The sequence below is a fragment of the Electrona antarctica genome, assembly GCF_951216825.1.
Source record: "Electrona antarctica genome assembly, chromosome: 16".
NCBI lineage: Eukaryota > Metazoa > Chordata > Actinopteri > Myctophiformes > Myctophidae > Electrona > Electrona antarctica.
Window position 1 is genome coordinate 6,501,416 of NC_136797.1, and position 16,088 is coordinate 6,517,503.

At 46.2% G+C, this 16,088-nt stretch overlaps 1 protein-coding gene across 1 annotated transcript in view; it reads left to right on the plus strand.

The window, feature by feature from the left end:
- fpgs (folylpolyglutamate synthase) overlaps positions 1 to 16,088 on the plus strand; it is a 30,160-nt gene that overhangs the window by 1,403 nt on the left and 12,669 nt on the right. The window contains exons 2-8 of the mRNA XM_079524269.1: positions 2,251 to 2,304; positions 4,714 to 4,788; positions 9,299 to 9,352; positions 13,466 to 13,530; positions 13,901 to 14,015; positions 15,095 to 15,172; positions 15,262 to 15,323. Coding sequence (XP_079380395.1) covers positions 2,251 to 2,304; positions 4,714 to 4,788; positions 9,299 to 9,352; positions 13,466 to 13,530; positions 13,901 to 14,015; positions 15,095 to 15,172; positions 15,262 to 15,323 — 503 coding nt within the window. The remainder of the gene's footprint in view (positions 1 to 2,250; positions 2,305 to 4,713; positions 4,789 to 9,298; positions 9,353 to 13,465; positions 13,531 to 13,900; positions 14,016 to 15,094; positions 15,173 to 15,261; positions 15,324 to 16,088) is intronic.

Sequence of the window (16,088 nt, forward strand, 5' to 3'; positions counted from 1 at the left end):
GTTGGTTTCCATTGTGATGCTGGCTTTTCAATTCATCAAGATAGTAGTACCTATATGGTCATGAAGTGTGGATCATGACCGAAAGAATAAGGTTGCGGAATACAAGCGGACGGAATGGCTGGCATCTCCCTTAGAGATAGGGCGAGAAGTTCAGTCACACGAGAGAGACTCGAAATAGAGCCGCTGCTTGTTCACCTGGAAAGGAGCCACCTTAGGTGGTTCGGGCATCTGGTTAGGATGCCTTTTGGGCGTCTCCCTAGGGAGGTCCTCGACGCACGTCCCACTGGGAGGAGACCCCGGGGCAGACCAAGGCGCAGATGGAGGGATTACATTACATCGACTCACTGGCCTTGGAACGTCTCGGGATCCCCCAGGAGGAAGTCACTAATGTTGCTCTGGAGAGGGAAGTCTGGAGCTCTCTGGTGGAGTGGTTGCCCCCCGCGACCCGACTACGGATAAGCGGTTGAAGATGGATGGATGGATGGATTATAGAGTTTATCAAAGTTTTCATCAGTACAATTTTGAGGTATTTGTACTTTACTTGAAAATAGCCGATCTACAAGCCCACAGTGTGTCGCATCACGGGGGGCTGGGTTAGCATTAGCAACTTATTACTTGAGTTGCTATTAAATCCAACTTGAAAACCCACTTTTTTGCCAAATTAAGCCTATACTTAACCCACTGCCCTTCTTTCTCTGGCAAAACGTTCCGTAGGATAGATAATATGACAGAAGAATAACACAGTTTGAAGTTATTATGTGTTTGTTTATTTGCTGTTTTTGTGGTTGTTATTTTATTTTGCTTGTATGGTTTTATTATTGTGTTATATGCTTTTATTACTACACTGGTGGATAGACTACGGCCTATTTGTTCTGGGAAGCACTTTGCCAGACAGTGGCCTTGTGGTTAGAGTGTCCGCCCCGGAAACTGGGAGGTCGGGGTTCGATCCCCGGCCGGGACATACCAAAGACTGTACAAATGGGACCCAATGCCTCCCTGCTTGGCACTCAGCATCAATGGGTTGGATTGGGGATCAAATCAACTAATGATTCCCGAGCGCGGCGCACGCTGCGGCTCACCGTTCCAAGAGATGGGTCAAATGTGGAGAACAAATTTCACTGCGGTAACGTCTGTGACTAATCGTACGACTTTGACTTTGACTTTGGGTCAACTCACTGCTGTTGTTTTTAAATGTGCTATAATATAAATAAAATGGACTTGATGTCATATTCGACCGTAGGCCTAGTATTTATCCTCTTGAGCCCCATCGCCCCCCCCGGTGGCGATGGGGGGGCGGTGGCTGTTTACCTCTGAACAGCACTCAATAAATCTAATCAGACCTAATCAATCTGCAATTGCAATGTTGATTCAGCCTAAAAGGGCAGAGTACAACACTTTGTTGTTGTTGTTTTTCTTCTTTCTAATTATTTGTTCGGCCCCAAAAACATGTGTTTATTTATTGTCATGAGTTGTCACGGTCCGAGTTGGCCTCGTCAGAGGCTTTCAAGGTCTTTGAATACATACTTTTTGAAACGTCTATTGGGAAAATGAATGGGGAATTATTTCCTGGTCGGGACTGTGACGCTCTGTCTGTTGTCACTTTAACTCTGAAATGGGTCCATTTGGTTACATTTTGTTATCCTGTCAGACACTAGTAATGTAAGCTAAAACAAATGGATACCATTCTTCTGTCTCAGTAACTGTGTGTCTGTGCGTGCGTGCGTGCGTGCATGCGTGCATGCGTGCATGCGTGCGCGCACATTGTAAGCTTGTAGATCTGCTACTTTCCAGTAGTGTGCGCACACTTTCACTGTGTGTGCGCACATGTATGTATGTGTGCGTGGCTGCTTGGGTGTGTGTGTGTGTGTGTGTGTGTGTGTGTGTGTGTGTGTGTGTGTGCATGTGTTAATGATTAATTGGGCATAGTACTGTGACAGTTATAGGTCACATGATTTAATGTGTTGTTGTTTTATTAACTATTATTCTGTTCAGTGATGAATGGAAAGTAGAGCAAAGGTCACTGGCATGTCATTCTAAGGTCACGCATGCAAACACCTTGCTTCATTGTGGTGGAAAAAATACTTACATGTTTATACTTAAGTAAAAGTATCAATACTGCAAATGTAGAACTACTCTGTTCTCAAGTAATACTTTGGAATTCTAAATTTACTTGAGTAAAAGTACAAACGTACTTTTCAACAAAACAATACTAATGTTTTTTCTTTATTTGTTTGTGTTTTCTCTCCACAGGAAGCAGTGTGTGCTCTCAACACGCTCCAGACCAACGCCAGTCTGTTGGATCAGGTGAGTTTTTTAAGATGTTTATCTATAAATAATTAGTTTAATTACAACACGAAATATAATGGCGAAATATAATGGCTTGAAAAAAATATATAATGGCTTGAAAAGCACAATAATTAGCCTGTCTGATATCCCTCACGTTTGTCTCCCACGTCTTTAACCCATTTTGGGCGGGAACCCCTTTTGGTGTTTTAAGCATTGTTATACTTTAGCCATTGAAAAATAGCAGATCTACAAGCTCATAGCACGGCACCGAGTGCCGCGCTACGAGCTTGTAGGTCTGCTATTTGTTTTAAATCGTGAAACTGTGGCACAAATCTTTGAATATAGTATACAGTATATTATTTCAGAGCGAACGTTTTTAACTCAAATCTTTGCTTCTGGGGGGGGTCCCTGGAACAACCTATTTTCAGATGGGGGTCGGAGGCCAATAGGCCTATCTCACAGCCCACTTTCCACGCCCACTTCCGGTAGATAGTGGTGTCATTTAACATTAGCATTTACACGTTTTTTTCTCTGGAGAATCTAAGTACATTTCCTAATGTAAAAATGTGACAGACCAATATTATTATGAAGCAAACAAGATGGTAAATCAGCTCGAACAGATAGAACAAACCTTACCTTGAGAAAACAAAAGTTGTAGACTTCTTAAATAACGTCTGTTAACATGTAGTGTCTATGGAGTGACGTCACGCTATCACCACTAGTCCCGAAAGGGGGCGTAAAAAGGGGGCGGGAAATTCTGTGAGATAGGCTTATTACGTATAATCTTGGGGGTCCTTGACATGAAAATTTTTCCATACCACTGACATAGAAACATGGGTTTTTCAGAAAACTGTCAAAATGGGTTAACACACCTGTATATCAAAAGGTCTTCTAAGGTCTTAGGAAGAGTTGTATTTATTTCATAGGCACGTTGAGGTGTAGCATGGATGTTTTATTTGCTGTTTATTTGATGTGACAGACATGTACCATGTAGTATTGAAGTGTAATTTTATTTCCGCCTCTTGGCCAGTTCCCACTTGTAAAAGAGAGTGTGTTTTTTTTACTGGTTAAATAAAGGTTACCGGTAAATAAATACAAACTTCGTCTATCTTGTTTGTAGCGACGAAAGCCTATACTTTCCCTAATGGGTACTTTACTTTCCCTTGTTTGCGAATCACTTTCCTTCAAAAACAATGGTAGAATTAGCTTTGCTTCGATATCTGCTCTCTCACTTCTATCTTGACTCGGGTCTATCTATATCTCTATATATGTTTTTAAGATGTTTATCTAATATCTATAAATTAATACGACACGAAACATAAAGGCTTGAAAGGCACAATAAATAGCCTGTTGTTATGCGACAACCAAGTGGACCCTAATTGGGCTTGCCCATGTGGGTTTTAATTTGATTCTAACCATGCCCTATACTGACTGTAGGTCAGCCCGAAACCTGCTCATTTCTGTGTGGTTGACATCAGTCAACTGGAGATGACATCAGTTTTTTAAGTGGTGCAACCACTTCCTTAAATCAGGGGTTCTCAACGTTTTTGGCCGGGGACCCCCGGAAATGCTTTGGCAATGTCTCGGGACCCCCGCCCCGCCCCCTCCCGACCCCCAATATAAATTGACTGCTACAATAACCTTAAACCATTTTGGGCGGGAACCCCTTTTGGTGTTTTAAGCATTGTTATAATTTAGCTATTGAAAAATAGCAGATCTACAAGCTCATAGCGCGCCACCGAGTGGCGTGCTACGAGCTTGTAGGTCTGCTATTTTTGAAATAGCAGACAAAAAAATAATAAATAATTTGGGGACCCCCTAAAATAATTTGGCGACCCCCCGAGGGGTCGCGACCCACGGGTTGAGAACCCCTGCCTTAAGTGACTATGTGTAGGTGGGTGGGTGGGTGGCTGGCTGGCTGGGTGGGTGGCTGGCTGGCTGGGTGTGTCTGAGCACGAAAACAGCGTGGTTGTTTTTCACCACCTGTGCGCAACCTAACACACACACAAACACACGCACATATTAACTGTATATATGGTGATTTCAGGTGTGACAGTACAGTACAGTACAGTACAGTACAGTACAGTACAGTACAGTACAGTACAGTACAGTACAGTACAGTGGAGGGTACAGTAAAGGGACCCCCACACGGTAACTCTGTCATTTCTCAACTGTTTCGGAGGCGGGGCGGCTCGCCGGAATCGGGCCGGCACCCTGGGTGCGTTCCTGTTGGTCTGGTTCCTGAGGGATCCCCACAGCCCTCTGCCATATTATTGCAGAATTTCGTGAAGAACGATATCACAGAACTGCTAAAACGGCGGAATTTTCACGATAACAAATGGGGCCTAGGCCCTTTCGGCTTGACCCCTAATAATAATAATCATAATAATCATAATCATAAGAGTAATAATAATATTTTCTGATCAGGTGAGAAGAGAGAGGCTGAACCCTCAGCTCCAACTCAGCGCTATGAGGGGATTCCTGGAGAGATCTGGACTGACGGTCAGTATTCTACCTGACCCCTGACCCCTGGGGGGGGGGGGGGGGAGGGGGGGTCAGTGTTCCATATACCAGGGGTAGGCAACCTTAGGCACAGGGGAGGGTGATCACTGGCACACTGGCATAAGTGTGAGACAGAGAAGTTTAAAAAAAAGAAAAGTTTATAGTTAAATTGAATCCACTCACATCTACAAATTACATCCTGAACATAATTGTACATTCATTCAAACTCCTAACTCATGATCTGGGGCAGGGATTCGGGGAGACAGGTGGCTCATTGTTTAATGATCATTACATCCTGATGTGAAAGAAAATATTTGTTATGTGCATCCTATGGACAATCAAAATCATCTGGGAATATTTAAGTTTGATGTGGAAAATGAATGAAATCCGCACATCCAGTCGAGTAAGAGTCTTTGTTTAATGATCATAGTGCTCCGCAGCAGCAGTCATACCAGACAGACAAACGCGTTTCGGCGCGCAGGCCTTCGTCAGTGTCAAAATTGCAATTTTGACTCTTACGCCAGGGCTCCACCGGACGCGTTGCGTCTCCCTCGCGTCGCGTCAAAAAACGCACCGGTTCAATTTTAATGCACGCGTCGCGTCTCCGTCAACGCGGGCAGTGGAGCCACCCTTCATTGATTAAAAAGGGAACATTCCCTGACGGTGACGGAGACGCGACGCTGACGCGCCCGGTGGAGCCCGGCCGTTACTCGACTGGATGTGCGGATTTCATTCATTTTCTATATGTTAATTTTGAATCTGCACCCAGCACACGCCTGGAACTATATGAAACTGTCTGAGTAGAGCGGGCCTTTTGGAACTATATGAAACTGTCTGAGTAGAGCGGGCCTTTAGTAGAACTATATGAAACTGTCTGAGTAGAGCGGGCCTTTAGTAGAACTATATGAAACTGTCTGAGTAGAGCGGGCCTTTTGGAACTATATGAAACTGTCTGAGTAGAGCGGGCCTTTTGGAACTATATGAAACTGTCTGAGTAGAGCGGGCCTTTTGGAACTATATGAAACTGTCTGAGTAGAGCGGGCCTTTTCCCTTGAACTATATGAAACTGTCTGAGTAGAGCGGGCCTTTTCCCTTCAACTATATGAAACTGTCTGAGTAGAGCGGGCCTTTTCCCTTGAACTATATGAAACTGTCTGAGTAGAGCGGGCCTTTTGGAACTATATGAAACTGTCTGAGTAGAGCGGGCCTTTTGGAACTATATGAAACTGTCTGAGTAGAGCGGGCCTTTTCCCTGGAACTATATGAAACTGTCTGAGTAGAGCGGGCCTTTTGGAACTATATGAAACTGTCTGAGTAGAGCGGGCCTTTTGGAACTATATGAAACTGTCTGAGTAGAGCGGGCCTTTTCCCTTGAACTATATGAAACTGTCTGAGTAGAGCGGGCCTTTTCCCTTGAACTATATGAAACTGTCTGAGTAGAGCGGGCCTTTTCCCTGGAACTATATGAAACTGTCTGAGTAGAGCGGGCCTTTTCCCTGGAACTATATGAAACTGTCTGAGTAGAGCGGGCCTTTTGGAACTATATGAAACTGTCTGAGTAGAGCGGGCCTTTTCCCTGGAACTATATGAAACTGTCTGAGTAGAGCGGGCCTTTTGGAACTATATGAAACTGTCTGAGTAGAGCGGGCCTTTTGGAACTATATGAAACTGTCTGAGTAGAGCGGGCCTTTTCCCTGGAACTATATGAAACTGTCTGAGTAGAGCGGGCCTTTTCCCTTGAACTATATGAAACTGTCTGAGTAGAGCGGGCCTTTTCCCTGGAACTATATGAAACTGTCTGAGTAGAGCGGGCCTTTTCCCTGGAACTATATGAAACTGTCTGAGTAGAGCGGGCCTTTTGGAACTATATGAAACTGTCTGAGTAGAGCGGGCCTTTAGTAGAACTATATGAAACTGTCTGAGTAGAGCGGGCCTTTTGGAACTATATGAAACTGTCTGAGTAGAGCGGGCCTTTTGGAACTATATGAAACTGTCTGAGTAGAGCGGGCCTTTTCCCTGGAACTATATGAAACTGTCTGAGTAGAGCGGGCCTTTTGGAACTATATGAAACTGTCTGAGTAGAGCGGGCCTTTTGGAACTATATGAAACTGTCTGAGTAGAGCGGGCCTTTAGTAGAACTATATGAAACTGTCTGAGTAGAGCGGGCCTTTTGGAACTATATGAAACTGTCTGAGTAGAGCGGGCCTTTAGTAGAACTATATGAAACTGTCTGAGTAGAGCGGGCCTTTAGTAGAACTATATGAAACTGTCTGAGTAGAGCGGGCCTTTAGTAGAACTATATGAAACTGTCTGAGTAGAGCGGGCCTTTAGTAGAACTATATGAAACTGTCTGAGTAGAGCGGGCCTTTAGTAGAACTATATGAAACTGTCTGAGTAGAGCGGGCCTTTAGTAGAACTATATGAAACTGTCTGAGTAGAGCGGGCCTTTTGGAACTATATGAAACTGTCTGAGTAGAGCGGGCCTTTAGTAGAACTATATGAAACTGTCTGAGTAGAGCGGGCCTTTTGGAACTGTATGAAACTGTCTGAGTAGAGCGGGCCTTTTGGAACTATATGAAACTGTCTGAGTAGAGCGGGCCTTTTCCCTTGAACTATATGAAACTGTCTGAGTAGAGCGGGCCTTTTCCCTTGAACTATATGAAACTGTCTGAGTAGAGCGGGCCTTTTGGAACTATATGAAACTGTCTGAGTAGAGCGGGCCTTTTGGAACTATATGAAACTGTCTGAGTAGAGCGGGCCTTTTCCCTGGAACTATATGAAACTGTCTGAGTAGAGCGGGCCTTTTCCCTGAAACTATATGAAACTGTCTGAGTAGAGCGGGCCTTTTGGAACTATATGAAACTGTCTGAGTAGAGCGGGCCTTTTCCCTGGAACTATATGAAACTGTCTGAGTAGAGCGGGCCTTTTCCCTTGAACTATATGAAACTGTCTGAGTAGAGCGGGCCTTTTGGAACTATATGAAACTGTCTGAGTAGAGCGGGCCTTTTGGAACTATATGAAACTGTCTGAGTAGAGCGGGCCTTTTCCCTGGAACTATATGAAACTGTCTGAGTAGAGCGGGCCTTTTCCCTTGAACTATATGAAACTGTCTGAGTAGAGCGGGCCTTTTCCCTGGAACTATATGAAACTGTCTGAGTAGAGCGGGCCTTTTGGAACTATATGAAACTGTCTGAGTAGAGCGGGCCTTTTGGAACTATATGAAACTGTCTGAGTAGAGCGGGCCTTTTCCCTTGAACTATATGAAACTGTCTGAGTAGAGCGGGCCTTTTCCCTGGAACTATATGAAACTGTCTGAGTAGAGCGGGCCTTTTCCCTGAAACTATATGAAACTGTCTGAGTAGAGCGGGCCTTTTGGAACTATATGAAACTGTCTGAGTAGAGCGGGCCTTTTCCCTGGAACTATATGAAACTGTCTGAGTAGAGCGGGCCTTTTCCCTTGAACTATATGAAACTGTCTGAGTAGAGCGGGCCTTTAGTAGAACTATATGAAACTGTCTGAGTAGAGCGGGCCTTTTGGAACTATATGAAACTGTCTGAGTAGAGCGGGCCTTTTGGAACTATATGAAACTGTCTGAGTAGAGCGGGCCTTTTCCCTGGAACTATATGAAACTGTCTGAGTAGAGCGGGCCTTTTCCCTGGAACTATATGAAACTGTCTGAGTAGAGCGGGCCTTTTGGAACTATATGAAACTGTCTGAGTAGAGCGGGCCTTTTCCCTGGAACTATATGAAACTGTCTGAGTAGAGCGGGCCTTTTGGAACTATATGAAACTGTCTGAGTAGAGCGGGCCTTTTGGAACTATATGAAACTGTCTGAGTAGAGCGGGCCTTTTCCCTTGAAATAATTATATACGGCACACTGACTATCACGGAAATGAAAACATGGCACTTCCGGAAAACGGAAAACGCACCTCTTCAGACTCCATCTTAATTAGCACATAGAACTTGCCGTAGTACTTTCCCTAACCTCGACCTCCTACAGGCGTATGCATAGGCTCAATTTACGTAACTTAAATAGCTCTTTATGTAGACATAGCACTCTATAGTGTATACACATATAGTTTCCTTTAGATAGATATTCCACTGTTAAAAAAGCAACACTTTTCATGAATTAATAACAAATTCTAGTGATTTCCTTTTCTTCAGTAATGCCATGAAGAATTGAAAGAAACATGTAAGAAATTCCATAAGTTAGAACAAACATTTAGGAAGTAGTGAAGTAGAAGTAGCTTCGCACCACGTTGTGAGCTTGTAGATCTGCTATTTTCACTAGTTTGGGTCCCGGGCCAATATCAAATGTCTGTGTTATATGTAAAGGATTATTATCGTTGCTTTGCATGACTGGCGTGTGTGTGTGTGTGTGTGTGTGTGTGTGTGTGTGTGTGTGTGTGTGTGTGTGTGTGTGTGTGTGTGTGTGTGTGTGTGTGTGTGTGTGTGTGTGTGTGTGTGTGTGTGTGTGTGTGTGTGTGTGTGTGTGTGTGTGTGTCTAAGGTGGAACAACTGGACCAGCTCAATATCATTCATGTGACCGGAACCAAGGGCAAGGTGAGGGTTACACACACACACACACACACACACACACACACACACACACACACACACACACACACACAGGGAAGCAGTATAGAGACCAGGATTACTGCATGTTTTTGAGGGGCCTATATACAGCTTTTGTCCCCCCAAAATGTCCGCAACACAGACGACATTAAATGCCATTGACAATGAAGGGAAAATGTACACCATTTTGTCCACACATGTCTCATATTTGCCATCGACAATGAAAGGAGAAATTAGGTCAAACGTCCGCCAAATACGACGTAAATATGTGGCAACACATACAAACATTAAATGCCATTGACAATGAAGGGAAAATGTACATCACATATACAGCTTTTGTCCTCACACGTCTCAATATTTGCCATTGACAATGAAAGGAGAAGGGGAAAGGAACTGGTTGGAATAACGTGTTCCTTCCACGCGCTACGTCCAACCAGCGAAACTCCCCTCCTGTCAGGTGTAAAGGAGCAACTTGGACACTCAGGCATGAAGGAAGCATGAGTTCAAGTCCGTTGCTCTCCCCATGTCCCCCATATATGGGGGCTAGGTTGGCGGAGGGTGTGTGTAGAGCCCAGGATCACATTAGATAATTGACACAGGGGTGAAAAATGGGTTACAAAATTGTGGGATAAAAATTAAAGAAAAAAAAAGAAAGGAGAAATTAGGTCAAATGTCCGCCAAATACGACATAAATTTGTGGCAACACATACAAACATTAAATGCCATTGACAATGAAGGGAAAATGTACGTCATATGTAGACGAGCAAGTCGGCTAACCAATCACATGAATTCAGTTGTTCATGTAGTTGATGTATGATGATGTATAATGATAAGAGTGCCCCTCACTTCACACGGGTATTATCATCATCTTACACATGATAAAATAGATAGTAATGTTTTTGCCGTGTGGAGAAATTATTGCATACATTGTACACAATAATGACCAGACACTTCAATTTCATCTTCAACATCCACCGCAACGGATTTTGCGCGAGCAGGCTGATCAGCAAGTGCCCCCGATTATAAACAGTGGGGCACTGTACAGTTGTAGTTGTGATTTGTGCATGCACCTGGCTGTCGGGACTCGAGACTGGGAAAGCCCACTGCACACTCGCCACAGACACTTCTGACTTCCTTCACGTTATTAGCCTACAGCCTTCTTCTCTTAGCCTGGGAGGCGGGGCCTATGTGTGTGCCTATGTGCTCCCATGGCTTTTCCTACCACTGCTATGCCGATGACACCCAGCTGATCCTCTCATTCCCCCCCTCTGATACCCAAGTGGAGGCACGCATTGCTGCTTGTCTGGCTGACATCTCGGAGTGGATGTCGACAAACCACCTGAAGCTCAACCTGGACAAGACCGAGCTGATGTTCCTCCCGGGGAAGGGCTGTCCGCACCGAGACATGGCCATCACCATTGATAATGCTGTGGTGACCTCAACTCGGACTGCGAAGAATCTGGGTGTGACCCTGGACGATCAACTGACGTTCTCGGCAAACATCGCATCAGTGACAAGGTCCTGCAGATTCCTCCTCTACAACATCAGGAGGATTCGCCCCTTCCTCACGGAGAAGGCAGCCCAGGTGCTCATCCAGGCTCTCGTCATCTCCCGCCTGGACTACTGCAACTCCCTCCTTGCTGGTGCTCCGGCATCTGCCATCAGACCTCTGGAGCTTGTTCAGAAAGCTGCGGCTCGTCTGGTGTTCAACCGCCCCAAGTTCTCCCACACAACCATCCTTCTCCGTTCTCTACACTGGCTCCCCGTAGCGGCTCGCATCCAGTTCAAAACCCTGGTGTTAGCCTATAGGGCAGTGAAAGGAACAGCTCCTTCCTACCTCCGGGCTATGGTCGATGCCTACACCCCTGCCCGACCACTTCGGTCTGCCACCTCGGGGCGACTGATTGCCTCGTCACTCAAGGGTCCTTCTGGCCGATCCACACGGTCACGACTCTTTTCTGTTCTGGCCCCACAGTGGTGGAATGAACTTCCCACTGATGTTAGGACAGCAGAGTCACTGCCCATATTTCGCCGCAGGTTGAAAACCCACCTCTTCAGGAAACACTACCCTTCCTCTCTGCCTGACCTACTTGTTGTTAACTAGTTGTACGAACGCTTGTTTTCTATTGTTGTATTGTTTATTGGATCTTGTTTAGTCGATACACTTAATTGTTTTAGCTCATGCTCATTTGATTTAGCTATTTTGTCTCATCTGTTTAAGGAAATAGGTAGCTGATATATTGCACTTTTACCTTAGCGCTAGGTATACTCTTGGTTGCTTGTTTTTGCAGAAAATGCACTAAAGACTTCTGGTGATTAGTAGTTTTTGTTCCCTACCTATGTTGAATACACTTATTGTAAGTCGCTTTGGATAAAAGCGTCTGCTAAATGACTGTAATGTAATGTAATGTAATGTAATGTAATGTAATGTAATGTATGCGTGTGTGTGCGCTAGCAGCAGCCTGCACCACCAGGCTCCGCCAAACATTGTTCAACTCAACTGTCATTGCATCTCTGTATGTATTTATAATTTTATTTTACAGACGGCACGGGTGGGCGACCGGCCGTGTGCCCCCCTTGCCTCTGGGCCCCCACGCCGTGTGCCCCCCTTGCCTCTGGGCCCCCACGCCGTGTGCCCCCCTTGCCTCTGGGCCCCCACGCCGTGTGCCCCCCTTGCCTCTGGGCCCCCACGCCGTGTGCCCCCCTTGCCTCTGGGCCCCCACGCAGTCGCGTTGTCTGCGTCACGCTAGTAACGCCCCGGTGTCCGTAGTCATGGCTGCCAATTCCCACCTGACGTCACGCGTGAGTCCCGACTGCTCCAGGCCATACCGAATAGCTGCCAGCTTGCATAACGTCTTCAGACTAGGACTCAAGTCCAAGATGTACAGATCAGCCCATTGGTTGTCGAATCCTCTAAAGACGACGATACGATCTCCCACCACACAGCAGCACATCAGACGCAGGGAACCCGGATCTTTCCCATTGGGCTCAAACTTCTTCCAGGAGAAGTTTACGGCATTAAATCTCCACAGATCATCACCAAGTATGTATAGCTCTCGATTGTAGGAAAAGGCACAGTAACTCAAGCGTACTCCTGGAGGCGCTATAGAAGGCGGCAGGCTCAGCCAGAGGTTGGTCTCTGTGTCAAACACTCTGACGTTGTTGTAGTAGGGCCCCGCTATACCCCCAAACACATACCCCGCTGTACCCCCAAACACATACATCTTTTTCCAGATGATTGTGGCGGTGTGACGTGTTGAAGCAGGCGCCGAAGTGCCCCATGTGTTCACTAAGGACCAGACCATTGTAGAGGTGTCCAACTTGTAGATGGTATCAGTGTGTCCAGTATTGTTCTGACCTCCATAGATGTACATGTCCTTCCCCAAGACACAGGCCGAGTGGCCCCCCCTCCCCTCTGGAACAATACCGGAAACCTTGGGTTTAAACCATCTGTGGGAGTCGGCATCAAATGCATAAAGCACATTGCAGTATGTCATGTTATCATCAAATCCCCCCCAGATGTAGATGATATGTTCTCTGAGCACAGCTGTGTGGAAGTCACGCTCTGCCTGCGTGTGCCTGTCATTGTTTTCCTACATTATACTGGTATAAAACTGTGCATTACATCATACTTATAATTACTTTTTGTTGAGTGGTGTAAACCACTCCTACAACTGGCTTTGTTACTTTACGTGTCTGTTCGTACCAAAAAATGAGCATGGTTGCTATGGTCACCCAGTTCACACGGGTGTGATTTCATTACGTCAGACATTACGTCAGACCACAGCTGATCAGTCTATATAAGACCTTACACCACTCAGTTCACAAGGGTGTGATTTTTTCAATTATTAAAGGACCAAGCCCGAAGAGGCTTCTTGGTCCCTTATTGTTTTTTGAGGGATGCTAGCCCCTCCTATATTCAGCTATTAGTGTACATTTTCGTCTTACACAAACATTAAATCCCCATCGACAATGAATGGAGAATTTACGTCATATGTGTCTGAGCAAATCTGTATATATGTCTTACACAAAGATGCAATTTTGAATCAAGGGACATGTGTTTTCAGGGGTCAAGGGTCATTAAAGGTCATGTGTTTTCAGGGGTCAACGTGTGCGTTCACCGAACAGATCCTCAGGAGTTACGGCTTCCGAACAGGATTCTACAGGTACGAATAAATCACATTATAATAATAATTATTATAATTAGTATTACTAATAATACATAGATAATAAATAATATGACTAATCCATATCCGTTCAGGGATATGACTTACCCAAAGTATGTCAGAAAACTCTCTAGCCTCGACGACCTTACAGAATTGTACCTTAAATTGTAAATTGAGCAGAATAACAGTCTAAGTCCATACTAATTATCCACAATGTATAAATTATAGATAAGGTTTCAGACAGATCGGCCTTTTCGGGGAGGAGTCAGAATAAATTATCGATTTAGACTCAATTGTAGAAGACTTGTAGAATGGGTTTAAAGTGATGCATGTGACCTTGCTGTGACCTTGCCGTGACCTTTGCCCCCAGCTCTCCCCATCTGGTCCAGGTCAGAGAGAGGATCAGGATCAACGGGAAACCCATCAGCCGAGCCCTGTTCACCTCATCCTTCTGGCACGTCTACGGACGCCTAAATGACACCAAGGTATTTAACTCATTCTGAGCGGGAACCCCTTTTGGTGTTTTAAAGCATTATGTTATACTTTAGCTATTGAAAAATAGGAGGAGGCTCATGGAGGCAGCATGTTGTAGTGTAAATGTGGTGTCTCTGTCGCCCCCCACAGGAGGCTCATGGAGGCAGCATGTTGTAGTGTAAATGTGGTGTCTCTGTCGCCCCCCACAGGAGGCTCATGGAGGCAGCATGTTGTAGTGTAAATGTGGTGTCTCTGTCGCCCCCCACAGGAGGCTCATGGAGGCAGCATGTTGTAGTGTAAATGTGGTGTCTCTGTCGCCCCCACAGGAGGCTCATGGAGGCAGCATGTTGTAGTGTAAATGTGGTGTTTCTGTCGCCCCCCACAGGAGGCTCATGGAGGCAGCATGTTGTAGTGTAAATGTGGTGTTTCTGTCGCCCCCCACAGGAGGCTCATGGAGGCAGCATGTTGTAGTGTAAATGTGGTGTTTCTGTCGCCCCCCACAGGAGGCTCATGGAGGCAGCATGTTGTAGTGTAAATGTGGTGTCTCTGTCGCCCCCCACAGGAGGCTCATGGAGGCAGCATGTTGTAGTGTAAATGTGGTGTTTCTGTCGCCCCCCACAGGAGGCTCATGGAGGCAGCATGTTGTAGTGTAAATGTGGTGTCTCTGTCGCCCCCACAGGAGGCTCATGGAGGCAGCATGTTGTAGTGTAAATGTGGTGTTTCTGTCGCCCCCCACAGGAGGCTCATGGAGGCAGCATGTTGTAGTGTTAATGTGGTGTTTCTGTCGCCCCCCACAGGAGGCTCATGGAGGCAGCATGTTGTAGTGTAAATGTGGTGTCTCTGTCGCCCCCACAGGAGGCTCATGGAGGCAGCATGTTGTAGTGTAAATGTGGTGTTTCTGTCGCCCCCCACAGGAGGCTCATGGAGGCAGCATGTTGTAGTGTTAATGTGGTGTTTCTGTCGCCCCCCACAGGAGGCTCATGGAGGCAGCATGTTGTAGTGTAAATGTGGTGTCTCTGTCGCCCCCACAGGAGGCTCATGGAGGCAGCATGTTGTAGTGTAAATGTGGTGTTTCTGTCGCCCCCCACAGGAGGCTCATGGAGGCAGCATGCCGGCGTATTTCAGGTTCCTCACCATCATGGCCTTCCACGTCTTCCTACAGGAGAAGGTATATGTTAGGGACCGCCCACATCTTCTTCTGATTGGTTGATGATGAGATACGTTAATGTATTTGTATTAATATCTTTGTGTTAACAGGTGGATGTAGCTGTCATTGAAGTGGGCATCGGTGGAGCTTACGATTGCACCAACATTATACAGTAAGATCACACTAATACATATTTACAAAATGTATCCAGGGTGTTTTAGAGAAGGGGCAAGAGTCTGGGATGTGTGGAGCGTTGTCCAGGATGTTTTAGACAAGGGAGAAGAGTCTGGGACGTGTGGAGCGTTGTCCAGGGTGTTTTAGACAAGGGAGAAGAGTCTGGGACGTGTGGAGCGTTGTCCAGGATGTTTTAGACAAGGGAGAAGAGTCTGGGACGTGTGGAGCGTTGTCCAGGATGTTTTAGAGAAGGGGCAAGAGTCTGGGACGTGGGGAGCGTTGTCCAGGGTGTTTTAAGGAAGGGAGAAGAGTCTAGGACGTGTGGAGCGTTGTCCAGGGTGTTTTAGGGAAGGGAGAGGAGTCTGGGACGTGTGGAGCGTTGTCCAGGGTGTTTTAGACAAGGGAGAAGAGTCTGGGACGTGTGGAGCGTTGTCCAGGATGTTTTAGGGAAGGGAGAAGAGTCTGGGACGTGTGGAGCGTTGCCGAGGGTGTTTTAGGGAAGGGAGAAGGGTCTGGGACGTGGGGAGCGTTGTCCAGGGTGTTTTAAGGAAGGGAGAAGAGTCTAGGACGTGTGGAGCGTTGTCCAGGGTGTTTTAGGGAAGGGAGAGGAGTCTGGGGCACGTGGAGCGTTGTCCAGGGTGTTTTAGAGAAGGGAGAAGAGTCTGGGACGTTTGGAGCGTTGTCCAGGGTGTTTTAGAGAAGGGAGAAGAGTCTGGGACATGTGGAGCGTTGTCCAGGGTGTCTTAGAGAAGGGAGAAGAGTC